Source organism: Bombina bombina, chromosome 3 (genome assembly GCF_027579735.1).
Source record: "Bombina bombina isolate aBomBom1 chromosome 3, aBomBom1.pri, whole genome shotgun sequence".
In the NCBI taxonomy this organism is placed as follows: Eukaryota; Metazoa; Chordata; class Amphibia; order Anura; family Bombinatoridae; genus Bombina; species Bombina bombina.
In genome coordinates, this window is record NC_069501.1 from 292,797,415 (window position 1) to 292,824,797 (window position 27,383).

At 38.5% G+C, this 27,383-nt stretch overlaps 1 protein-coding gene across 2 annotated transcripts in view; it reads right to left on the minus strand.

The window, feature by feature from the left end:
- Positions 1 to 19,584: 19,584 nt before the first annotated feature.
- ACOT9 (acyl-CoA thioesterase 9) overlaps positions 19,585 to 27,383 on the minus strand; it is an 89,148-nt gene continuing 81,349 nt past the window's right edge. For both annotated transcript variants that reach the window (XM_053706363.1, XM_053706362.1), the window contains one exon: positions 19,585 to 20,690. In XM_053706363.1, coding sequence (XP_053562338.1) covers positions 20,611 to 20,690 — 80 coding nt within the window. In that variant the 3' untranslated portion in view covers positions 19,585 to 20,610. The remainder of the gene's footprint in view (positions 20,691 to 27,383) is intronic.

Consider the following 27,383-nt stretch of genomic DNA (forward strand, 5'->3'; position numbering starts at 1 on the left):
ACCTATCAAAGTATAAAGGAGGCACACTGTGACCCTGTTATAGCATTTTATGTGTAAAAATTGAAACGATCTTACCTCCAGGATCATGCTGTGGAACAGAACACAGCCTCTCAAGTTTGACAGTCTTATAGCAGTGCTCCTGACATGGACTTGAGTGAGAGAAAGCAGGCAGTGAAACTCGTCAACACTGATTACTTAGGAGCTGTTAGCAGTAGTCTGGATGGTTTTGCAGAAAAACTTTCCCTGCATCTCCAGACTAACTTTCATCAATACTCTCACTGAGCGGTTGATATGACTACTCACTCCAGTCCTATCTCAAAGGGCAGATACCCTTTTTCGGGACTCTCTGAATCTTCTGACACTTCTCTGCCACCTCCTAACGTGACGAAATGCAAAGAATGACTGGGGTAGAGGAAGTGGGAGGGATATTTAAGCCTTTGGCTGGGGTGTCTTTGCCTTCTCATGGTGGCCAGGAGTTGTATTTCCTAGAAGGAATGAAGCCATGGACTCTCCCTATGTTAGGAAGGAAATATGTTTTCGCATGTACCTGACTATATCTGTATCGTCTTTAGATATGATAGACAGAACTAGGAATGGTCTGGAGGGAAAAGGAGTAACCTTTCAACCAGCAAAAGGGGGAGTTTTTTTTCTGTCCATAGCCCCTAGGGAAAGGGGGTCTCACTTGGTAAGTATGGGATAGGGAGGCCAAGATAGTAGCTATGTCCCTGCTTGTTGATATATTGTTCATAGTCTTGTAAAAAAAAAGTTCTGAGATTCTGTGGAAGGGGCAAAGAACTGTGGGCAAGCATCAACTCTCTCTCTCTCTCTCTCTGACACCATGCACTCAAAGAGAGAGATGCAGACTAAAAGTTTGGTTCAGTGTTGATACTGGACTGTTCCTATGAAAATGACTTAGCTGAACATCTTCTACAAAGTGTCACCTTTTGAGATGGAGTTCTGCTGTTTGTGATGACTGTGATCTTCTTCCCTGCCAGTGTATGCCATCTTTAGCAACTAATGAGCCATTAACAATCAAAGCTATTTATTGCCTAATGTACAGTCCTGAACAAAAGTTTTGAAACTTACACAAATATTAATTTCTTTCATGTAATTGGCAAGAGTCCATGAGCTAGTGACGTATGGGATATACAATCCTACCAGGAGGGGCAAAGTTTCCCAAACCTCAAAAGGCCTATAAATACACCCCTCACCACACCCACAATTCAGTTTTACAAACTTTGCCTCCTATGGAGGTGGTGAAGTAAGTTTGTGCTAAGATTTCTACGTTGATATGCGCTTCTCAGCATTGTTGAAGCCCGATTCCTCTCAGAGTACAGCGAATGTCAGAGGGACGAGAAGGTAGTATCACTTATTGAATATGATGATTTCCCTAACGGGGGTCTATTTCATAGGTTCTTTGTGATCGGTCGTAGAGATTCATCTCCTACCTCCCTTTTCAGATCGACGATATACCCTCAATTTACCATTACATCTACTGATAACTGTTTCAGTACTGGTTTGGCTATCTGCTATATGTGGATGGGTGTCTTTTGGAAAGTATGGCCTAGATTTAGAGTTCGGCGGTAGCCGTCAAAACCAGCGTTAGAGGCTCCTAACGCTGGTTTTGGGCGCCCGCTGGTATTTGGAGTCAGTGATTAAAGGGTCTAACGCTCACTTTTCAGCCGCGACTTTTCCATACCGCAGATCCCCCTACGCCATTTGCGTAGCCTATCTTTTCAATGGGATCTTTCTAACGCTGGTATTTAGAGTCGTTTCTGCAGTGAGCGTTAGAGCTCTAACGACAAGATTCCAGCCGCCTGAAAATAGCAGGAGTTAAGAGCTTTCTGGCTAACGCCGGTTTATAAAGCTCTTAACTACTGTACCCTAAAGTACACTAACACCCATAAACTACCTATGTACCCCTAAACCGAGGTCCCCCCACATCGCCGCCACTCGATTAAAATTTTTAACCCCTAATCTGCCGACCGCCACCTACGTTATACTTATGTACCCCTAATCTGCTGCCCCTAACACCGCCGACCCCTGTATTATATCTATTAACCCCTAACTTGCCCCCCACAACGTCGCCGCAAGCTACTTAAAATAATTAACCCCTAATCTTCCGACCGCAAATCGCCGCCACCTACGTTATCCCTATGTACCCCTAATCTGCTACCCCTAACATCGCCGACCCCTATGTTATATTTATTAACCCCTAATCTGCCCCCCACAACGTCGCCGACACCTACCTACACTTATTAACCCCTAATCTGCCGAGCGGACCTGAGCGCTACTATAATAAAGTTATTAACCCCTAATCCGCCTCACTAACCCTATCATAAATAGTATTAACCCCCAATCTGCCCTCCCTAACATCGCCGACACCTACCTTCAATTATTAACCCCTAATCTGCCGACCGGAGCTCACCGCTATTCTAATAAATGTATTAACCCCTAAAGCTAAGTCTAACCCTAACACTAACACCCCCCTAAGTTAAATATAATTTTTATCTAACGAAATAAATTAACTCTTATTAAATAAATAATTCCTATTTAAAGCTAAATACTTACCTGTAAAATAAATCCTAATATAGCTACAATATAAATTATAATTATATTATACCTATTTTAGGATTAATATTTATTTTACAGGCAACTTTGTAATTATTTTAACCAGGTACAATAGCTATTAAATAGTTAAGAACTATTTAATAGTTACCTAGTTAAAATAATTACAAATTTACCTGTAAAATAAATCCTAACCTAAGATATAATTAAACCTAACACTACCCTATCAATAAAATAATTAAATAAACTACCTACAATTACCTACAATTAACCTAACACTACACTATCAATAAATTAATTAAACACAATTGCTACAAATAAATAACATTAAATAAACTATCTAAAGTACAAAAAATAAAAAAGAACTAAGTTACAGAAAATAATAAAATATTTACAAACATAAGAAAAATATTACAACAATTTTAAACTAATTACACCTACTCTAAGCCCCCTAATAAAATAACAAAGCCCCCCAAAATAAAAAATTCCCTACCCTATTCTAAAATACAAATATTACAAGCTCTTTTACCTTACCAGCCCTGAACAGGGCCCTTTGCGGGGCATGCCCCAAGAATTTCAGCTCTTTTGCCTGTAAAAAAAAACATACAATACCCCCCCCCCAACATTACAACCCACCACCCACATACCCCTAATCTAACCCAAACCCCCCTTAAATAAACCTAACACTACCCCCCTGATGATCTTCCTACCTTGTCTTCACCATGCCAGGTTCACCGATCCGTCCTGGCTCCAAGATCTTCATCCAACCCAAGCGGGGGCTAGACATCCACTGAAGAAGTCCAGAAGAGGGTCCAAAGTCTTCCTCCTATCCGGCAAGAAGAGGACATCCGGACCGGCAAACATCTTCTCCAAGCGGCATCTTCTATCTTCTTCCATCCGATGACGACCGGCTCCATCTTGAAGACCTCCAGCGCGGATCCATCCTCTTCTTCCGACGACTAGACGACGAATGACGGTTCCTTTAAGGGACGTCATCCAAGATGGCGTCCCTCGAATTCCGATTGGCTGATAGGATTCTATCAGCCAATCGGAATTAAGGTAGGAATTTTCTGATTGGCTGATGGAATCAGCCAATCAGAATATAGTTCAATCCGATTGGCTGATCCAATCAGCCAATCAGATTGAGCTCGCATTCTATTGGCTGATCGGAACAGCCAATAGAATGCGAGCTCAATCTGATTGGCTGATTGGATCAGCCAATCGGATTGAACTATATTCTGATTGGCTGATTCCATCAGCCAATCAGAAAATTCCTACCTTAATTCCGATTGGCTGATAGAATCCTATCAGCCAATCGGAATTCGAGGGACGCCATCTTGGATGACGTCCCTTAAAGGAACCGTCATTCGTCGTCTAGTCGTCGGAAGAAGAGGATGGATCCGCGCTGGAGGTCTTCAAGATGGAGCCGGTCGTCATCGGATGGAAGAAGATAGAAGATGCCGCTTGGAGAAGATGTTTGCCGGTCCGGATGTCCTCTTCTTGCCGGATAGGAGGAAGACTTTGGACCCTCTTCTGGACTTCTTCAGTGGATGTCTAGCCCCCGCTTGGGTTGGATGAAGATCTTGGAGCCAGGACGGATCGGTGAACCTGGCATGGTGAAGACAAGGTAGGAAGATCATCAGGGGGGTAGTGTTAGGTTTATTTATGGGGGGTTTGGGTTAGATTAGGGGTATGTGGGTGGTGGGTTGTAATGTTGGGGGGGGGGTATTGTATGTTTTTTTTTACAGGCAAAAGAGCTGAAATTCTTGGGGCATGCCCCGCAAAGGGCCCTGTTCAGGGCTGGTAAGGTAAAAGAGCTTGTAATATTTGTATTTTAGAATAGGGTAGGGAATTTTTTATTTTGGGGGGCTTTGTTATTTTATTAGGGGGCTTAGAGTAGGTGTAATTAGTTTAAAATTGTTGTAATATTTTTCTTATGTTTGTAAATATTTTATTATTTTCTGTAACTTAGTTCTTTTTTATTTTTTGTACTTTAGATAGTTTATTTAATGTTATTTATTTGTAGCAATTGTGTTTAATTAATTTATTGATAGTGTAGTGTTAGGTTAATTGTAGGTAATTGTAGGTAGTTTATTTAATTATTTTATTGATAGGGTAGTGTTAGGTTTAATTATATCTTAGGTTAGGATTTATTTTACAGGTAAATTTGTAATTATTTTAACTAGGTAACTATTAAATAGTTCTTAACTATTTAATAGCTATTGTACCTGGTTAAAATAATTACAAAGTTGCCTGTAAAATAAATATTAATCCTAAAATAGGTATAATATAATTATAATTTATATTGTAGCTATATTAGGATTTATTTTACAGGTAAGTATTTAGCTTTAAATAGGAATTATTTATTTAATAAGAGTTAATTTATTTCGTTAGATAAAAATTATATTTAACTTAGGGGGGTGTTAGTGTTAGGGTTAGACTTAGCTTTAGGGGTTAATACATTTATTAGAATAGCGGTGAGCTCCGGTCGGCAGATTAGGGGTTAATAATTGAAGGTAGGTGTCGGCGATGTTAGGGAGGGCAGATTAGGGGTTAATACTATTTATGATAGGGTTAGTGAGGCGGATTAGGGGTTAATAACTTTATTATAGTAGCGCTCAGGTCCGCTCGGCAGATTAGGGGTTAATAAGTGTAGGTAGGTGTCGGCGACGTTGTGGGGGGCAGATTAGGGGTTAATAAATATAACATAGGGGTCGGCGATGTTAGGGCAGCAGATTAGGGGTACATAGGGATAACGTAGGTGGCGGCGGTTTACGGAGCGGCAGATTAGGGGTTAAAAGTGTAATGCAGGGGTCAGCGATAGCGGGGGCGGCAGATTAGGGGTTAATAAGTGTAAGGTTAGGGGTGTTTAGACTCGGGGTACATGTTAGGGTGTTAGGTGCAGACTTAGGAGGTGTTTCCCCATAGGAAACAATGGGGCTGCGTTAGGAGCTGAACGCTGCTTTTTTGCAGGTGTTAGGTTTTTTTTCAGCTCAAACAGCCCCATTGTTTCCTATGGGAGAATCGTGCACGAGCACGTTTTTGATGCCGGCCGCGTCCGTAAGCAACTCTGGTATCGAGAGTTGCATTTGCGGTAAAAATGCTCTACGCTCCTTTTTTGGAGCCTAACGCAGCATTTGTTTGAACTCTCGATACCAGAGTTAAATTTATGGTGCGGCCAGAAAAAAACCCGCGGAGCGTTAACAGCCCTTTTACCGCCGAACTCTAAATCTAGGCCTAAGTTTTTTATTACTTAAGACACCTCAGCTATGGTTTGGCACTTTATGCATTTATATAAAGTTCTAAATATATGTATTGTACTTATATTTGCCATGAGTCAGGTTCATGTATTTCCTTCTGCAGACTATCAGTTTCATATTTGGGGAAAATATTCATTTTTAAGAATTTTTTTTCGTACCTAGGGTTTAGTCTTTTTTTCAATTGACTACTTTCTTGCAAATTGCGGGCGGTATTAGGCCCACGGGTGCGTCAAATGCTAGGATGTATTGCGTCATTCTTGGCGCGAGAATTTTTTTGCCGTGAAAGATACGTCTATGACGCAGCTTCGTCATTTCCGGCGTCATAGTTGACGCCGAAGCCTTACACACAGTTGCGTCATTAGTGATGTCAGTGTGTCATTTCCGGTTATTATTGGCGCCAAATTTTCAGTTACGTTGTGCGTCATACTTGGCGCCAAACTTTTTCATTACTTTAATACCCCATTGCTGTTTGCCTCTTGCCTTTTTCTCTATCAGAGGGCTATGCTATTGCATTTTTTTCCCATTCCTGAAACTGTCATATAAGGAAATTGATAATTTTGCTTTATATGTTGTTTTTTCTTTTACATTTTGCAAGATGTCTCAATCTGATCCTGCCTCAGAAGTATCTGCTGGAACTTTGCTGCCTGACATCGGTTCTACCAAAGCTAAGTGCATTTGTTGTAAGATTGTGGAAATTATTTCTCTGAATGTTATTTGTAATAGTTGTCATGATAAACTTTTACATGCAGATAGTGTGTCCATCAGTAATAGTACATTGCCAGTTGCAGTTCCTTCAACTTCTAATGTACATGATATACCTATGAATTTTAAAGAATTTGTTTCTGATTCTATCCAGAAGGCTTTGTCTGCATTTCCACCTTCTAATAAACGTAAAAGGTCTTTTAAAACTTCTCATTCAGTTGATGAAATTTCAAATGACCAACAACATAATAATTTATCCTCCTCTGATGAGGATCTATCTGATTCAGAAGATCCTTCCTCAGACATTGACAAATCTACTTATTTATTTAAAATAGAGTATATGCGTTCTTTATTAAAAGAAGTGTTAACTATTCCTATGGAAGATAGTACTTCCTTTAAGGATCCTTTAGATAGGAAGCTTGAATCTTATCTAAGGAGAGCCTATTTATATTCAGGTCATCTTCTCAGACCTGCAATTTCTTTGGCTGATGTTGCGGCTGCATCAACTTTCTGGTTGGAGAATTTAGCGCAACAAGAATTGGATTCTGACATATCTAGCATTATTCGCTTACTGCAATATGCTAATCATTTTTATTTGTGATGCCATTTTTGATATTATCAAAATTGATGTTAGATCCATGTCTTAAGCTATTTTAGCAAGAAGAGCTTTGTGGCTTAAATCTTGGAATGCTGAAATGACATCTAAATCTAGATTACTAGCTCTTTCTTTCCAAGGTAATAATTTATTTGGTTCTCAGTTGGATTCTATTATTTCAACTGTTAATGGGGGAAAGGGAGTTTTTCTGCCTCAGGATAAAAAAAACCTATGGGTAAATGTAAGGCTTTTAACCATTTTTGTTCCTTTCGTCAAAATAAGGAACAAAGACCCAATCCTTCCCCCAAGGAATCTGTTTCCAATTGGAAGCCTTCCTCAAATTGGAATAAATACAAGCCATTCAAGAAACCAGTCAGCCCCTGAGTCCACATGAAGGTGCGGCCCTCATTCCAGTTCAGCTGGTAGGGTGCAGATTAAGGTTTTTCAAGATATTTGGATAAATTCTGTCCAAAATCAATGGATTCAGAGCATTGTCTCTCAAGGGTATCGAATAGGATTCAGAGTAAGACCTCCTGTGAGAAGATTTTTTCTCTCACGTATCCCAGCAAATCCAGTAAAAGCTCAGGCTTTTCTGAAGTGTGTTTCAGACCTGGAGTCTTCAGGGGTAATCATGCCGGTTCCTTTTCATGAACAAGGTTTGGGTTTTATTCAAATCTTTTCATTGTCCCAAAGAAGGAAAATTTATTCAGACCAGTTCTGGATCTGAAATTTTTGAATCATTATGCAAGAGTACCAACTTTCAAGATGGTGACTATAAGGACTATTCTGCCTTTTGTTCAGCAAGGACATTATATGTCCACAATAGACTTGCATACCTTCATATTCTGATTCATCCAAAACATTTTCAGTTCCTGAGATTCTCTTTTCTAAACAAGTATAACCAATTTGTTGCTCTTCCATTTGGCCTAGCAACAGCTCCAAGAATCTTTTCAAAGGTTCTAGGTGCCCTACTCTCTGTAATCAGAGAACAGGGTATTGCAGTGTTTCCTTATTTGGACGATATCTTGGTACTAGCTCAGTCTTTATGTTCTGCAGAATCTCACACGAATCAACTAGTGTTGTTTCTTTGGAAACATGGTAGGAGGATCAATTTACCAAAAAGTTTCTTGATTCCTCAGACAAGGGTCACCTTTTTAGGCTTCGAGATAGATTCAGTGTCCATGACTCTGTCTCTAACAGACAAGAGACGTTTAAAATTGGTTGCAGCCTGCCGGCACCTTCAGTCTCAGTCATTCCCTTCAGTGGCTATGTGCATGGAAGTTTTAGGTCTCATGACTGCAGCATCGGACTCGATCCCCTTTGCTCGTTTTCACATGAGACCTCTACAGCTTTATATGCGGAACCAATGGTGCAGGGATTATACAAAGATTTCACAATTAATATCCTTAAATCCCAATGTTCGACACTCTCTGACGTGGTGGATAGATCACCATCGTTTAGTTCAAGGGGCTTCTTTGTTCGGCCAACCTGGACTGTGATCACAACAGATGCGAGTCTTTCAGGTTGGGGAGCTGTTTGGGGATCTCTGACAGCACAAGGGGTTTGGAAATCTCAAGAGGCGAGATTACCAATAAATATTTTATTACTCCGTGCAATTCTCAGAGCTCTTCAGTTTTGGCCTCTGTTAAAGAGAGAACCGTTCATTTGTTTTCAGACAGACAATATCACAACAGTGGCATATGTCAATCATCAGGGTGGGACTCACAGTCCCCAAGCTATGAAAGAAGTATCTTGGATACTTGCTTGGGCGGAATCCAGCTCCTGTCTAATCTCTGCAGTGCATATCCCAGGTATAGACAATTGGGAGACGGATTATCTCAGCCGTCAGACTTTACATCCAGGGGAGTGGTCTCTCCATCCAGATGTGTTTTCTCAGAGTGTTCAGATGTGGGGTCTTCCAGAGATAGATCTCATGGCCTCTCATCTAAACAAGAAACTTCCCAGATACCTGTCCAGGTCCAGGGATGTTCAGGCGGAAGCAGTGGATGCGCTGACACTTCCTTGGTGTTATCATCCTGCTTACATTTTCCCGCCTCTAGTACTTCTTCCAAGAGTGATCTCCAAAATCATCATGGAACAATCGTTTGTGTTGCAGGTGGCTTCAGCATGGCCACACAGGTTTTGGTATGCGGATCTGGTTCGGATGTCCAGTTGCCAACCTTGTCCACTTCTGTTACGGCCGGACCTACTGTCTCAAGATCCGTTTTTCCATCAGGATCTCAAATCGTTAAATTTGAAGGTATGGAAATTGAACGCTTAGTACTAAGTCATAGAGGTTTCTCTGACTCAGTGATTAATACTATGTTACAAGCTCGTAAATCTGTCTCTAGAAAGATTTATTATAGAGTTTGGAAGACTTACATTTAATGGTGTTCTTCTCATAAATTTTCTTGGAATTCTTTTAGAATTCCTAGAATTTTACAGTTTCTTCAGGATGGTTTGGATAGGGGTTTGTCTGCAAGTTCCTTGAAGGGACAAATCTCTGCTCTTTCTGTTTTATTTCACAGAAAGATTGCTATACTTCCTAATATTCCCTGTTTTGTACAGGCCTTAAGTTCGTATTAAACCCGCCATTAAATCAGTCTCTCCTCCTTGAAGTCTTAATTTGGTTTTGAAGGCGTTGCAGGCTCCTCCGTTTGAGCCTATGCATTCTTTGGACATTAAACTACTTTCTTGGAAAGTGTTGTTTCTTTTGGCCATCTCTTCTGCTAGAAGAGTTTCTGAACTATCTGCTCTTTCTTGTGAATCTCCTTTTCTGATTTTTCATCAGGATAATGCGGTTTTGCGGACTTCATTTAAATTTTTGCCTAAAGTTATGAATTCTAACAACATTAGTAGAAAAATTGTTGTCCCTTCCTTGTGTCCTAATCCTAAGAATTCTTTGGAAAGATCCTTACATTCTTTGGATGTGGTGAGAGCTTTGAAATATTATGTTGAAACTACTAAAGATTTCAGAAAGACTTCTAGTCTATTTGTTATATTTTCTGGTCATAGAAAAGGTCAGAAGGCCTCTGCTGTTTCCTTGGCTTCTTGGTTAAAGCTTTTGATTCATCAAGCTTATTTGGAGTCGGGTCAGGCCCCGCATCAGAGAATTACTGCTCATTCTACTAGATCAGTCTCCACTTCGTGGGCTTTTAAGAATGAAGCTTCAGTTGATCAGATTTGCAAAGCAGCAACTTGGTCCTCTTTGCATACGTTTACTAAATTCTACCATTTTGATGTATTTGCTTTTTCAGAAGCAGTTTTTGGTAGAAAAGTTCTTCAGGCAGCTGTTTCAGTTTGATTCTTCTGCTGATGTTTTAAGTTTTTCTTTTCATTATGAGAATAACTTATATTTTGGGGTTTTTCAGCGGAAAATGGCTGTTGTTTATTTTTATCCCTCCCTCTCTAGTGACTCTTGAGTGGAGTTCCACATCTTGGTTATTGATATCCCATACGTCACTGGCTCATGGACTCTTGCCAATTACATTTCATATTGGCAAGAGTCCATGAGGCCCACCCTTTTTATAGTGGTTATGATTTTTTTGTATAAAGCACTATTATTTCCAAATTCCTTTGTTGATGCTTTTTACTCCTTTCTTTATCACCCCACTTCTTGGCTATTCATTAAACTGAATTGTGGGTGTGGTGAGGGGTGTATTTATAGGCATTTTGAGGTTTGGGAAACTTTGCCCCTCCTGGTAGGATTGTATATCCCATACGTCACTAGTTCATAGACTCTTGCCAATATGAAAGAAATTAATTTATCAGGTAAATTCTTACATAAATTATGTTTTTCACAAAGCTACACAAGTGAAAGAGAGGAAACGAACATACTCTTAAAAAGAATACACATATAGCACTCTGGGTTCTGAAAATATCTTACCGCTGGATTAGCTGGTTAATATTAACAGCTTACACAATAACTGAACTTGCGGGAGAAATAAACTAAAACTTAACTTTTATTAAGTTATAAATAAAATAGGATAGTATGTATAAAAACACACTTAGGAACCTAAAGTAGTATAGTGGGCGCAATTTGAGGAGTGAGACATACACGGTTATCCACTGATAGGTTTTTAAACTTGCTCAGTTCTACCCAACATGGGTTTTATATATAGCTGGTTATTTTATCTCTGAGGGGCTTGTAGTAAGTAACAGTGAATAACTGGATACCTAGCTATAACTCATTTGAACGTCTTATATAATATAATATCCTTCATAAAGTTATCAATATAGGTCATAGGAGTGCTGAGGTTATAACTTAGATGAAGGTTGACATCAGGTATGTAAATACAAGATTGTATGTCACTTGATGTATTGAGCTATACCTTTTTATGAGCGGAAAGGCTAGCAGAATAAATGTTGCAATTTAAATATATAAGATTTTGTATATTAACTAGGATTGGTTGACAATGTTACCCCTGACAGTATTGCAATAAGCTGATACGCTAGAGTCGTGATAATATAAACGTTTATGGTGTTAAATCAAGTAAGTAGAATAACCCCTTTACAGTATATCTTAAACGAATGACTCCATATTGATATAGTGAGTAGCAATGGTTTTAGCTTAAGTCATTCAGAGTACCAATAATCTAAACAAGTTAGCCCAGAGGAATTGTAATTTTATAAATAACTCAGTCGCTACATAACCAAAGTATTTAGGATTGAAAGCACTCCAACATGAGAGCGAGTAAGTATACTACAGTAAATTAGGTTAGCCTAAGGCAAACTAAAAACACAGGAGCTCCTAAGACTCCTCACCAGTACCCTAGCGTCAGTACTGGTGAGGAATCTTAGGAGCTCCTGTGTTTTTAGTTTGTCAATAGCATTGCGGGAAAACCGGCTTGGTGCTGCACGGCTATTGGCTAAGAGGTAGAAACGTCACCTCTCTGCCAGATAGCGAAAATAGCGTTCTGCCGGTGGGCTGCCTTAGCAGCTCAGTGAAGGCGATCGCTTGAAACAAATAAAGGAGCTTTCAGTATTTATTTGTTCCAATGGTAAATCCTAGCGTTTCAGAAACTCAAGGGTTTACCATCACTTTAATGTAATTGTCAATAAAAGCCTTGAAATGCTTGTAATTATACTTCAGTATACCATAGTAACATCTGACAAAAAGATCTAAAAACACTGAAGCAGCAGATATTTGTATCATTCTCAAAACATTTGGCCAGGACTGTATAATCATTGCTTTGTTTACCATAAGTTGTCGGTGAAAGTGATATTTCACACATTTCCTGTGTCTTCCAATTCAGTACTAATAGTTACCTTGGCACTTTCCCTGATGCAAACAATTGCACTGCATTAATAAACACTATAAAATAAAAATATTATAGAAAATTTGCAATATACTTTGTCAATTGTATAAATAAATTAAAATAAAATTTTTTCGGTAATTTAAGAGTAAATATTGTGAATTTTCCAGTTTTAAGAATGTAAAGTGTACAGCAGGCCTCAAAAGCCTAACCTGCTACATATCTGTATCTGACATCAGCAAAGATGATTAATGAAATGCAAAACAAAGTGTGCTTTCCTAATGCAATGGCTAGCGGTGCCCACAAGACTACATTGGCACCACAAAATAAGGTAAGCTGTGGGTGCAGTTTAGCTATTCAAAAACAATTTCAGTTCTAAGAAACCATCAGTCCACTTTTTAATAAACTCAGCGTCTCTTTATAGGAATATAATCCTTACACGTTTTGAAGCATCTAAAGGCCTTCTTCATCAGAGAATCCGATCCTTTACCTGCTCTGAAGAATAGATGCTATATTCACCTGAAAGACACAGTCACAATAAGGGGTCTACACTACACCGGCATGGAGAGAAAACCATCAGATTTTTTTTTACTGAGCATTATATTGTAAAGTAAGTGTCTCTCTTTAACATAACGCATACACAGTCCCCAAAGTAAAAATTGCCTTTAGAACAATCCCTGAGGAGACTCATTATACTGACGGGGCTTCTTACAGAATCTCACCAGACTAGAGAGCTTTAGAGAATCTGGCCCGTTCATTGAGGTTTCTTTAAGTAAGTGTACATCTTTAGGGGAATTTGCTTTAGCCTATTTGTAAGTGAAAATTGACACTGGTCCATTATATATATATATATATATATAATAACAAGGGAGAGCACTCTCACTCAGTATATCAACTGCCAGGGTGCTAGTGTAATTATATATATATGAACACAAAACTGGCACTCTGGTTTTTCAAAAAAAATCTTTTATTGTGAAAGTAGGGACGTTTCGGGGATAAAGTATTCCCTTCCTCAGACACAGTGTATACAAAGTGCAAACAATATATAACAAACATTACACAAATGCACCCTGACAGTTGATATACTGAGTGAGAGTGCTCTCCCTTGTTATTTTATATATATATATATATATATATATATATATATATATATAAATAATGGACCCGTGTCAATTTTCACTTCCAAATAGGCTAAAGCAAATTCCCCTAAAGATGTATATATATATATAACATAATTTATGTAAGAACTTACCTGATAAATTCATTTCTTTCATATTAGCAAGAGTCCATGAGCTAGTGACGTATGGGATATACATTCCTACCAGGAGGGGCAAAGTTTCCCAAACCTTAAAATGCCTATAAATACACCCCTCACCACACCCACAATTCAGTTTAACGAATAGCCAAGAAGTGGGGTGATAAGAAAAAAGTGCTAAAGCATATAAAATAAGGAATTGGAATAATTGTGCTTTATACAAAAAAATCATAACCACCACAAAAAAGGGCAGGCCTCATGGACTCTTGCTAATATGAAAGAAATGAATTTATCAGGTAAGTTCTTACATAAATTATGTTTTCTTTCATGTAATTAGCAAGAGTCCATGAGCTAGTGACGTATGGGATAATGACTACCCAAGATGTGGATCTTTCCACACAAGAGTCACTAGAGAGGGAGGGATCAAATAAAGACAGCCAATTCCTGCTGAAAATAATCCACACCCAAAATAAAGTTTAATGAAAGACATAAGCAGAAGATTCAAACTGAAACCACTGCCTGAAGTACTTTTCTACCAAAAACTGCTTCAGAAGAAGAAAACACATCAAAATGGTAGAATTTAGAAAAAGTATGCAAAGAGGACCAAGTTGCTGCTTTGCAAATCTGATCAATCGAAGCTTCATTCCTAAACGCCCAGGAAGTAGAAACTGACCTAGTAGAATGAACTGTAATCCTTAGAGGCGGAGTTTTACCCGACTCGACATAAGCATGATGAAATAAAGATTTCAACCAAGATGCCAAAGAAATGGCAGAAGCTTTCTGGCCTTTTCTAGAACCGGAAAAGATGACAAATAGACTAGAAGTCTTTCGGAAAGACTTAGTAGCTTAAACATAATAATACAAAGCTCTAACAGCATCCAAAGAATGCAATGATTTCTCCTTAGAATTCATAGGATTAGGACATAATGAAGGAACCACAATTTCTCTACCAAGGTTGTTAGAATTCACAACCTTAGGTAAAAAATTCAAAAGAAGTTCGCAGCACCGCCTCATCCTGATGAAAAATCAGAAAAGGAGACTCACAAGAAAGAGCAGATAATTCAGAGACTCTTCTGGCAGAAGAGATGGCCAAAAGAAACAAAACTTTCCAAGAAAGTAATATAACGACCAAAGAATGCATGGGTTCAAAAGGAGGAGCTTGAAAAACCCCCAGAACCAAATTCAAACTCCAAGGAGGAGAAATTGACTTAATGACAAGTTTTATACGAACCAAAGCTTGTACAAAACAATGAAATATCAGGAAGATTAGCAATCCTTCTGTGAAAAAAGAACAGAAAGAGCAGAGATTTGTCCTTTCAAGGAACTTGCGGACAAACCTTTATCTAAACCATCCTGAAGAAACTGAAATATTCTCGGTATTCAAAAAGAATGCCAAGAAAAAAAAAAAATGATGAGAAAGACACTAAGAAATATAAGTCTTCCAGACTCTATAATATATCTCTCTAGATACAGATTTACGAGCCTGTCACATAGTATTAATCACAGAGTCAGAGAAACCTTCTTTGACCAAGAATCAAGCGTTCAAACTCCATACCTTAAAATTTAAGGATTTGAGATCCTGAAGGAAAAAAGGACCTTGCGACAGAAAGTCTGGTCTTAACGGAAGAGTCCACAGCTGGCAAGAGGCCATCCGGACAAGATCCGCATACCAAAACCTGTGAGGCCATGCTGGAGCTACCAGCAGGACAAACGAGCATTCCTTTAGAATCTTGGAGAATACTCTTGGAAGAAGAACTAGAGGCGGAAAGATATAGGCAGGATGATACTTCCAAGGAAGTGATAATGTATCCACTGCTTCCGCCCGAGGATCCCGGGATCTGGACAGATACCAGGGAAGTTTCTTGTTTAGATGAGAAGCCATCAGATCTATTTCTGGGAGTTCCCACATTTGAACAATCTGAAGAAATACCTCTGGGTGAAGACCATTCGCCCGGATGCAACGTTTGGCGACTGAGATAATCCGCTTCCCAATTGTCTATACCTGGGATATGAACCGCAGAGATTAGACAGGAGCTGGATTCCGCCCAAACCAAAATTCGAGATACTTCTTTCATAGCCAGAGGACTGTGAGTCCCTCCTTGATGATTGATGTATGCCACAGTTGTGACATTGTCTATCTGAAAACAAATGAACAACTCTCTCTTCAGAAGAGGCCAAGACTGAAGAGCTCTGAAAATTGCACGGAGTTCCAAAATATTGATCGGTAATCTCACCTCCTGAGATTCCCAAACGCCTTGTGCCGTCAGAGACCCCCACACAGCTCCCCAACCTGTAAGACTTGCATCTGTTGAGATTATAGTCCAGGTCGGAAGAACAAAGAAGCCCCCTGAACTAAACGATGGTGAACTGTCCACCATGTCAGAGAGTGTCGTATAATCGGTTTAAAGATATTAATTGAGATATCTTTGTGTAATCCCTGCACCACTGGTTCAGCATACAGAGCTGAAGAGGTTGCATGTGAAAACGAGCAAAGGAGATCGCATCCGATGCGGCAGTCCTAAGATCTAAAATTTCCATGCATAAGGCTACCAAAGGGAATGATTGTGACTGAAGGTTTTGACAAGCTGAAATCAATGTTAAACTTCTCTTATCTGACAAGGACAGAGTCATAGACACTGAATCTATCTGGAAACCTAAAAAGGTTACCCTTGTCTGAGGAAACAATGAACTGATTGGTAAATTGATCCTCCAACCATGATCTTGAAGAAACAACACAAGTCGATTCGTATGAGATTCTGCGAAAATGTGAAGACTGAGCAAGTACCAAGATATCGTCCAAATAAGGAAATACCGAAACCCTGTTCTCTGATTACAGACAGAAGGGCACCGAGAACCTTTTGAAAAAAATTCTTGGAGCTGACGCTAGGCCAAACGGTAGAGCCACAAAACTGGTAATGCTTGTCTAAAAAGAGAATCTCAGAAACTAAAAGTGATCTGGATGAATCGGAATATGCAGATATGCATCCTGTAAATCTATTGTAGACATATAATGCCCTTGCTAAACAAAAGGCAGGATAGTCCTACAGTTACCATCTTGAATGTTGGTATCCTTACATAACGATTCAATATAGATAGATCCGGAACTGGTCTGAAGGAATTGACCTTCTTTGGTACAATGAAGAGATAGAATAAAACCCCAGCCCCTGTTCCAGAACTGGAACTGGCATAATTACTCCAGCCAACTCTAGATCTGAAACACATTTCAGAAATGCTGAGCCTTTGCTGTGTTTACTGGGACACGGGAAAGAAAAAAATCTCTTTGCAGGAGGCCTTAACTTGAAGCCAATTCTGTACCTTTCTGAAACAATGTTCTGAAACCAGAGATTGTGAACGGAATTGATCCAAATTTCCATGAAGAAAACGTAAACTGCCCCATACCAGCTGAGCCGGAATGAGGGCCGCACCTTCATGGGTATTTAGGAGCTGGCTATAGGTTTCTATAAGGCTTGGATATATTCCAAACTGGAAATGGTTTCCAAACTGATACCGCTCCTGAGGATGAAGGATCAGGCTTTTGTTCCTTGTTGTGAGGAAAGGAACGAAAATGATTATTAGACCTAAATTTACCTTAGATTTTTTATCCTTTGGTAAAAAAGTTCCCTTCCCTCCAGTAACAGTTGAGATAATAGAATCCAACTGAAAATCGAATAATTTATTACCCTGGAAAGAAAGGGAAAGCAAAGTTGACTTAGAAGACAAATCAGCATTCCAAGTTTTAAGCCATAAAGCTTTTCTAGCTAAAATAGCTAGAGACATATACCTGACATCAACTCTAATGATATCAAAGATGGTATCACAAATAAAATTATTAGCATGTTATAGAATAATAATAATGCTATAAAATTATGATCTGTTACTTGTTGCGCTAAAGCTTCTAACCAAAAAGTTGAAGCTGCAGCAACATCCGCTAAAAATATAGCAGGTCTAAGAAGATTACCTGAACATAAGTAAGCTTTTCTTAGAAAGGATTCAATTTTCCTATCTAAAGGATCCTTAAATGAAGTACTATCTGCCATAGGAATAGTAGTACGTTTAGCAGGAGTAGAGACAGCCCCATTAACCTTAGAGATTTTGTCCCAAAACTCTAATCTGTCAGATGGCACAGGATATAATTGCTTAAACGTTTAGAAGGAGTAAATTAATTACCCAAATTATTCCATTCCCTGGAAATTACTTCAGAAATAGCATCAGGGAGAGAAAACACTTCTGGAATAACTACAGGAGATTTAAAAACCTTATTTAAACGTTTAGATTTAGTATCAAGAGGACCAGAATCCTCTATTTCTAATGCAATTAAGACTTCTTTAAGTAAAGAACGAATAAATTCCATCTTGAACAAATACAAAGATTTATCAGCATCAACCTCTGAGACAGAAACCTCTGAACCAGAAGAACCATTATCAGTATCAGAATGATGATGTTCATTTAAAAATTCATCTGAAAAAAGAGAAGTTTTAAAAGACTTTTATGTATACTAGAAGGAGAAATAACAGACATAGCCTTCTTAATGGATTTAAAAAATAAAATCTCTTATGTTATCAGGAACACTCTGAAAATTAGATGTTGACGGAACAGCAACAGGTAATGTAACAGTACTAAAGGAAATTTTATCTGCATTAATAGGTTTGTCATGACATGCAATACAAACAACAGCTGGAGAAACAGATACCAAAAGTTTATAGCAGATACACTTAGCTTGGTAGCTCCAGCACTGGGCAGCGATTTTCCTGAAGTATCTTCTGACTCAGTTGCAACGTGGAACATCTTGCAATATGTAAAAGAAAAAACAACATATAAAGCAAAATTGATCAAATTCCTTAAATGACAGTTTCAGGAATGGGAAAAAAATGCCAGTGAACAAGCTTCTAGCAACCAGAAGCAATAAATAATGAGACTTAAATAATGTGGAGACAAAAATGACGCCCATATTTTTTAGCGCCAAAAAAGACGCCCACATTATTTGGCGCCTAAATGCTTTTGGCGCCAAAAATGACGCCACATCCGGAACGCCGACACTTTTGACGCAAAAAAACATCAAAAAATGACGCAACTTCCGGCGACACGTATGACGCCGGAAACAGAAAAAAAATTTTGCGCCAAAAAAGTCAGCGCCAAGAATGACGCAATAAAATGAAGCATTTTCAGCCCCCGCGAGCCTAACAGCCCACAGGGAAAAAGTCAAATTTTTTAAGGTAAGAAAAAATGATTGAAACAAATGCATTTATCCCAAGTATGAAACTGACTGTCTGAAAATAAGGAATGTTGAACATCCTGAGTCAAGGCAAATAAATGTTTGAATACATATATTTAGAACTTTATAAAAAAGTGCCTAACCATAGCTTAGAGTGTCACAGAAAATAAGCTTACTTACTTACCCCAGGACACTCATCTACATGTTGTAGAAAGCCAAACCAGTACTGAAACGAAAATCAGCAGAGGTAATGGTATATATATAAGAATATATCGTCGATCTGAAAAGGGAGGTAAGAGATGAATCTCTACGACCGATAACAGAGAACCTATGAAATAGACCCCGTAGAAGGAGATCATTGTATTCAAATAGGCAATACTCTCCTCACATCCCTCTGACATTCACTGCACGCTGAGAGGAAAACCGGGCTCCAACTTGCTGCGGAGCGCATATCAACGTAGAATCTAGCACAAACTTACTTCACCACCTCCATCGGAGGCAAAGTTTGTAAAACTGAATTGTGGGTGTGGTGAGGGGTGTATTTGTAGGCATTTTGAGGTCTGGGAAACTTTGCCCCTCCTGGTAGGAATGTATATCCCATACGTCACTAGCTCATGGACTCTTGCTAATTACATGAAAGAAATATATATATTAGCCATAATTATGACTACCTGCCAAAAAGGTACAAAGAAAATAATTATAATGAAGTAACATGAAGAAAAAAACAAAACACAGTGTTCCCTGTGTATTTATCTAATTGAACCATCTTTATACGTGCAAATCATCGTACACATACATTATTTGCATATTGACCTATATCACAAAGCATCATGAAAAGGACACGTAACTAGGGACTAGCCATACGCCCTTTTATGATCAGACAGATAGACAATATTACATGATCACCTTTTGTGAATAACTAAATACATTTCTGAATGCAAACAATTGATCTTCTGATTATCAGTATCTTATAAAAATATATAACAGAGGTGAGGAACTTTGGTTTACGACATATATGTTCTCCTATCACTCTAGATCTTTGATAGTTTTCTTCAAAATGTTATTCTAAAGACAAAATCACAGTTGTTTATCCTAAAGCCTAGGTGCCACATTCCAATCCTCCAGTGCTTTTTATATGGCTACATCACACAGAATGCACCTCTTCTCTGCAGCTTGCCCATTTCTGTGTGTGTACATTGTATATGATGAGTGTATACGGCATTGGCGCATTTAACGCTAAGGAACATTTGAAAATACGTTTATGTACTGATATAATATTTTTGTTTCATGTAATAAAATTTGTTCACCGGGCCTGCAAAAGGAAAAACAAAGTCTATTTCCTCTCATTTAAAAAGACTGAAAACTCATAGGATAGAAAGTCCATTTGTCATTGTAGCTGACTGAAACAGCTTGGGTTTTTAAAAAGTAAACATGACAACATTTACCTCACTGCATATAAAGAACAAAAGGCACAGATTCAGAGGATCTACTAAAAATGGAGTCTAAATAAATGTGATGTATATTAAAAAATAGCAGCAGTAAGCAGATTTGTATAATATTGGAAGTCATTTGTAAAGCAGCACAGATGATACTGAAAATCAGTTCATTTAACATTACACACGGCAACAATGCATTTCTTCGGATCCTTTTAATGTGCTGCTTAGTGCTGTGCAAGAAAACAATCCACGGTTAACAAGGCCTTTTTTGGAAGCTCATTCCTGTATGGCTGTCTTTTTTCAGGTTTCCAGGTTTTAGTTTTTTTTTTATACACAGTCATTCTGTCCATTTCTGCTTTTGATGACGGCATCATAATGGCGTTTCCCATCTAAATACAGCATGGACTCTGTGTAAAAGCAAAATGATGATAATTTGTTATTAGAGACATTTGCAAATTGTTTGCAATGAAGAAAAATAGCTGAACGATGTGAGGAAAAAAAAGAACACTGAACTGGACGGGGAGTTCATTCTCATTTTGGTTACATATAGACATTTCATTTATTGCACTTATTATACATTTAGCTTGTAGAGAGAGCATAAAATACAAAAACTCCATAATATGAAATGCAAGAAAAATCACAGTTTTGTAATGTTCTATGGTGTACATAGTTAAAGGGACATTGTACACTAGATTATTCTTTGCATATATGTTTTGTAGATGATCCATTTATCTAGCCAATCTGGGAGTGTTTTTGTAAAAAGTTATAGTTTTGCTTATTTTTTATAACATTGTGTTGATTTTCCGGCTCCTAACCAAGCCCCACAGTGTCAGATGTATACGCTCGTTTACAGACTCCTGCTGCTCCTATTTGTGTAATCTGTCTTTTCATATGCAGGGAAGGGGGGAATGTCTTCTCTTCCTGTTTTCTCAGTCCCTTTCAATGGGTGTCCCAGCATAACCTCATCAACAGTGCTAAACTGGGAGCTTCTGAATTAAGTTTTTAAAAGGTTTTATAATGGATTTTTAGATGAGTATCTGTGCATATTCTTCTTTACAGTAGTGTCTTTTGGAGTTATATGAAGATTGGTGTATACTGTCCCTTTAATAGCAACACCAGAGCCATTATTTCCTAAATAATTCACACTAATTTCATGTTCCCACAACTAATATCAGTTCACTGTGCCAAAACACCAATGTAATATTTTAAACCTATATTGTGCAATAAAAATTAAAGGGACATTGTACTATAAAATGACCTCCCTTACCATTGATCTATTTTACCTGCTGTAGTATATATTGCATTTTTAACTTTACCTTTATTTTTTAATTTGAAATAGCAGTGTCTGCTTGTGAAAACAGCCATCTATACTGAAAATTTCAATACTATAGTACTTACTATAGAAAAGCTATGTAATCTAGATACAACAACAAAATAAATCACCCTCTCAGTGAATAAGAGAGCACATGTAATTTGAAAGGGTGTTCCTGCAGCCGTTTCCTTCACTACATTATCATTAGTATAATAGAACAACAACATTTATGCTTACCTGATACATTTTTATTTCTTTCCGGATATGTCCACAACGTCATTCAATTACTAGTGGGAATATCACTCCTGACCAGCAGGAGGAGGCAAAGAGCACCACAGCAAAGTTGTTAACCCCTTAAGGACAAGGCCATTTTTCAATTTCTTACACTTAAAAGGGACATTAAACCCACATTTTTTCTTTCATGATTCATAGAGAATACAATTTTAAACAACATTCCAATTTACATCTATAATCTAATTTGCTTCATTCTTTAGATATCCTTTGTTAAAGAAATAGCAATGCAAATGGGTGAGCCAATCATACGAGGCATCTATGTGCAACAACCAATCAGTGGCTATTGAGCATATCTAGATATGCTTTTCAGAAAAGGATATCAATAGAATAAAGCAAATTAGATAATAGAAGTAAATTAGAAAGTTGTTTAAAATTGTATTCTCTATCTGAATCATGAAAGAAAAAATTTGGGTTTTTATGTCCCTTTAACCCCTTAATGACCACAGCACTTTTCCATTTTCTGTCCGTTTGGGACCAAGGCTATTTTTACATTTTTGCGGTGTTTGTGTTTAGCTGTAATTTTCCTCTTGCTCATTTACTGTACCCACACATATTATATACAGTTTTTCTCGCCATTAAATGGACTTTCTAAAGATACCATTATTTTCATCATATCTTATAATTTACTAGAAAAAAAATTATAAAATATGAGGAAAAATGGAAAAAACCACACTTTTTCTAACTTTGACCCCCAAAATCTGTTACACATCTACAATCACCAAAAAACAACCATGCTAAATAGTTTCTAAATTTTGTCCTGAGTTTAGAAATACCCAATGTTTACATGTTCTTTGCTTTTTTTGCAAGTTATAGGGCCATAAATACAAGTAGCACTTTGCTATTTCCAAACCATTTTTTTTCCAAAATTAGCGCTAGTTACATTAGAACACTAATATCTTTCAGGAATCCCTGAATATCCCTTGACATGTATATTTTTTTTTTTAGTAGACATCCCAAAGTATTGATCTAGACCGATTTTGGTATATTTCATACCACCATTTCACCGCCAAATGCGTTCAAATATAAAAAATAGTTCACTTTTTCACAAATTTTTTCACAAACTTTCGGTTTCTTACTGAAATTATTTACAAACAGCTTGTGCAATTATGGCATAAATGGTTGTAAATTCTTCTCTGGGATCCCCTTTGTTCAGAAATAGCAGACATATATGGCTTTGGCATTGCTTTTTGGTAATTAGAAGGCCGCTAAATGCCACTGCGCACCACACGTGTATTATGCCCAGAAGTGCAGGGGTTAATTAGGGAGCTTTTAGGGAGCTTGTATGGTTAATTTTAGCTTTAGTGTAGTGTAGTAGACAACCCAAAGTATTGATCTAGGCCCATTTTGGTATATTTCATGCCACCATTTTACCGCCAAATACGATCAAATTAAAAAAAAAATGTAAAATTTTTCACAATTTTAGGTTTCTCACTGAAATCATTTACAAACAGCTTGTGCAATTATGGCACAAATGGTTGTAAATGCTTCTCTGGGATCCCCTTTGTTCAGAAATAGCAGACATATATGACTTTGGCGTTGCTTTCTGGTAATTAGAAGGCCGCTAAATGCTGCGCCTCACACGTGTATTATGGCTAGCAGTGAAGGGGTTAATTAGGGAGTTTGTAGGGAGCTTGCAGGGTTAATTTTAGCTTTAGTGTACAGATCAGCCTCCCACCTGACACATCCCACCCCCTGATCCCTCCCCCACCCCACAATTGTCCCCGCCATCTTAAGTACTGGCAGAAAGTCTGCCAGTACTAAAATAAAAGGGTTTTTAAAAATAATAAAACATTTTTTAGCATATTTACATATGCTACTGGGTAGGATCCCCCCTTAGCCCCCAACCTCCCTGATCCCCCCCAAAACTGCTCTCTAACCCTCCCCTCTGCCTTATTGGGGGCCATCTTGGGTACTGGCAGCTGTCTGCCAGTACCCAGTGTGCAAAAAAATATGTTTTTTTTTTAATTTTTTGCCCGGTTTTTCTGTAGTGTAGCTCCCCCCTCCCCACAGACCAACCCCCACCACCTAACTGATTGTTTTTTTATCTTATTTGTTTATTTTTTTTTACTATTTGTTTTTAATTTTCCTACAGTTTTTTTTCTGTGTGTAGCGGTTCCCACCCTCTCCCTCCCCGTGCACGCGCCCGCCCCCACCCTCCCGTGCACATGCGCGCGTCAGTGCGAGCCCCCTGGCATCCCCACCCACGATCCCGCCCTCCTCCCCATCACGAGGGCCATCGATGGCTGCCACCCGCCTCCCGGTCCGGCTCCCACCCACCAACGCAGTAAGCCACCGATCTCCGGTGCAGAGAGGGCCACAGAGTGGCTCTTTCTGCACCAGATGGCTTAAAAAGGTTATTGCAGGATGCCTCCATATCGAGGCATCACTGTAATAACCAGAAAGCAGCTGGAAGCGAGCAGGATCGCTTCCAGCTGCTTTCCACACCGAGGACGTGCAGGGTACGTCCTCAGGCGTTAACTGCCTTTTTTTTTGAGGACGTACCCTGCATGTCCTCGGTCGTTAAGGGGTTAAAGGGACATGAAACCCAATTTTTTTCTTTCATAATTCAGATAGAGAATACAATTTCAAACAACTTTCCAATTTACTTCTATTATTTAATTTGCTTCCTTCTCTTGTTATCCTTTGCTGAAAGGTATATCTAGGCAAGTTCAGAAGCAGCAGAGAACATAGGTTCTAGCTGTTGATTGGTGGCTGCATATATATTCAGATTGTGATTGGCTCACCCATGTGTTCAGTTAGAAACCATTAGTGCATTTCTTCTCCTTCAACAAATGATACCAAGAGAATAAAAAACAGATTAGATAATAGAAGTAAATTAAAAAATTGTATTCTCTATCTGAATAATGAAAGGAAATGTTTGGGTTTCATGTCCCTTTAAGGACCAGGACTATTTTTACATTTCTGTGGTGTTTGTGTTTAGCTGTAATTTTCCTCTTACTCATTTACTGTACCCACACATATTATATACAGTTTTTCTCGCCATTAAATGGACTTTTTAAAGATACCATTATTTTCATCATATCTTATAATTTACTATAATTTTCTCTTGTAAGGTGTATCCAGTCCACGGATTCATCCATTACTTGTGGGATATTCTCCTTCCCAACAGGAAGCTGCAAGAGGATCACCCACAGCAGAGCTGTCTATATAGCTCCTCCCCTAACTGCCACTCCCAGTCATTCTCTTGCAGCTCTCGACAAGGGAAGTAGCTAGAGAGATGTGGTGAATTAAAGGGACAGTACACTGTAAAATTGTTTTTCCATAAATGTATTTTAAATGACTTGTTATACCAACTGCAGAGTATAAAATATTTGAGAAATTGCATTTTCGGGTTTATCTGTGTATCTGAAGTAGCTGGTTTTGTGCTTTGAAACCACAGCCTATTACAATGGGTTGAGCTTCAGGTAATATCAGATCTCATTATGTTATCACTTTTATGTACACAGACTTGCTTTCTTATCTTATATTTGTCTGGAACACCAAAGCTCAATACATAGAGAGAACAATGGAAAATTATCATTTTATTACTTAACTATCATGCCCCCCACTGAGGGTGTAATCTCTTCTGCTGGCTGTGTTTACTTAGGCTATTCAATAGCGTATACGCCAGTATCAAAACTTTCAGTATAGGTTGGGAAACCACAAGCTAAATCAGCTATTTCAAATGCTGAAATATGAGTAAAGGAGCTACTTGCAACCAATTTAATACACTCTAGCAGGTAAAAGGGATCATTGGGAATAATTTAAAGGGGAGAAAGTTTTTGGGTGAACTGTCCCTTTAATGTAGTTTATCTTCAATCAAAAGTTTGTTATTTTTAAACGGTGCTGGCGTTGTACTGTTTTTTTACCTCAGGCAGAAATTAGAAGAAGAATTTGCCTGAGGTTTTTGATGATCTTAGCAGGTTGTAACTAAGGTCCATTGCTGTTCTCACACATAACTGAAGAGTATGGGAGACTTCAGCTGGGAGAACGGCCTGCAGAATTAACTGCCCTGAGGTATGTTCAGTATATTTTTTTCTAGAGGATGATAAGAACTAGAAAATGCTGACAGTGCCTGATATAGTTAAGGTAAGCCTGATTGCAGTGATTTAATAACGACTGGCATCATGCTTGCAGTAAAGGGTAATTTTCATATTACTTTCTATTATGGCTTAGTAAGTTAAACGTTATATATATAAGAAACGTTTTTTACTGAGGTGATAAATCTTTATTTGGGGCCTAGTTTTCCACATGGCTGTTATTTTACTCCTAGGAATAGTTTTTTAAGGCCCTCTGACTTTGAGTGTATGGTGGGAGGGGCCTATTTTCGCGCTCTAATTGCGCAGTTGTTTATTACATCCTGAGACATCCAGCTTCCCTGAAGGAGTCCCCTGACATATTGGACCTCTGTAAAGGGTTTTTGTGCCTAAAAAGTCATTTTATGGGAAGGTAGGAGCCACAGTAGAGCTGTGGCAGTTTGCTTGCGACTGTTATAACGGTTTTTACCGTTTTTTTGCTTTGTTTTTGAACCTGAGGGGTTAATCATCCATTTGCAAGTGGGTGCAATGCTATTTTAGTCTATTATATACACTGTAAAAATTTCATAGAGTTAACTGCTTTTTTCACTGTTTTGCAGTTTTTGTGTTTGGTTTTTTCCCTTAAAGGCACAGTACCGTTTTTTATATTCTGCTTTTTCACATTAATTAAAGTGTTTTCAAAGCTTGCTGGTCTCATTACTAGTCTGTTAAACATGTCTGACATAGAGGAAACTCCTTGTTCATTATGTTTAGAAGCCATTGTGGAACCCCCTCTTAGAATGTGTACCAAATGCACTGATCTTACTATAAGTTATAAAGACCATATTCTGGCTTTAAAAGATTTATCACCAGAAGAAATTGACAAGGGGGAAGTTATGCCGACTAACTCTCCCCACATGTCAGAGCCTTTAACTCCCGCTCAAGAGGCGCCAAGTACATCTAGCGCGCCCATTGCGTATACTTTACAAGACATGGCGGCAGTTATGAATCATACTCTTACAGAAGTATTGTCCAAACTGCCAGGGTTACAAGGAAAGCGAGACAGCTCTGGGACTAGAAAAAATACAGAGCTCTCTGACGCTTTAGTAGCTATGTCCGATATACCCTCACAATGTGCAGAAGCCGAAGAAGGAGAGCTTCTGTCTGTGGGTGATTTTTCTGACTCAGGGACGACACTTCAACCTGATTCTTATATGTCTACATTTAAATTTAAGCTTGAACACCTCCGCATGTTGCTCAGGGAGGTTTTAGAAACTCTGGATGACTGTGACGCCATTGTAGTCCCAGAGAAATTGTGTAAATTGGATAAATACTACGCAGTGCCTGTTTACACTGATGTTTTTCCAATACCTAAGAGGTTTTCAGAAATTATTACTAAGGAATGGGATAGACCAGGTGTACCGTTCTCTCCCCCTCCTGTTTTTAAAAAGATGTTTCCCATAGATGCCGCTACATGG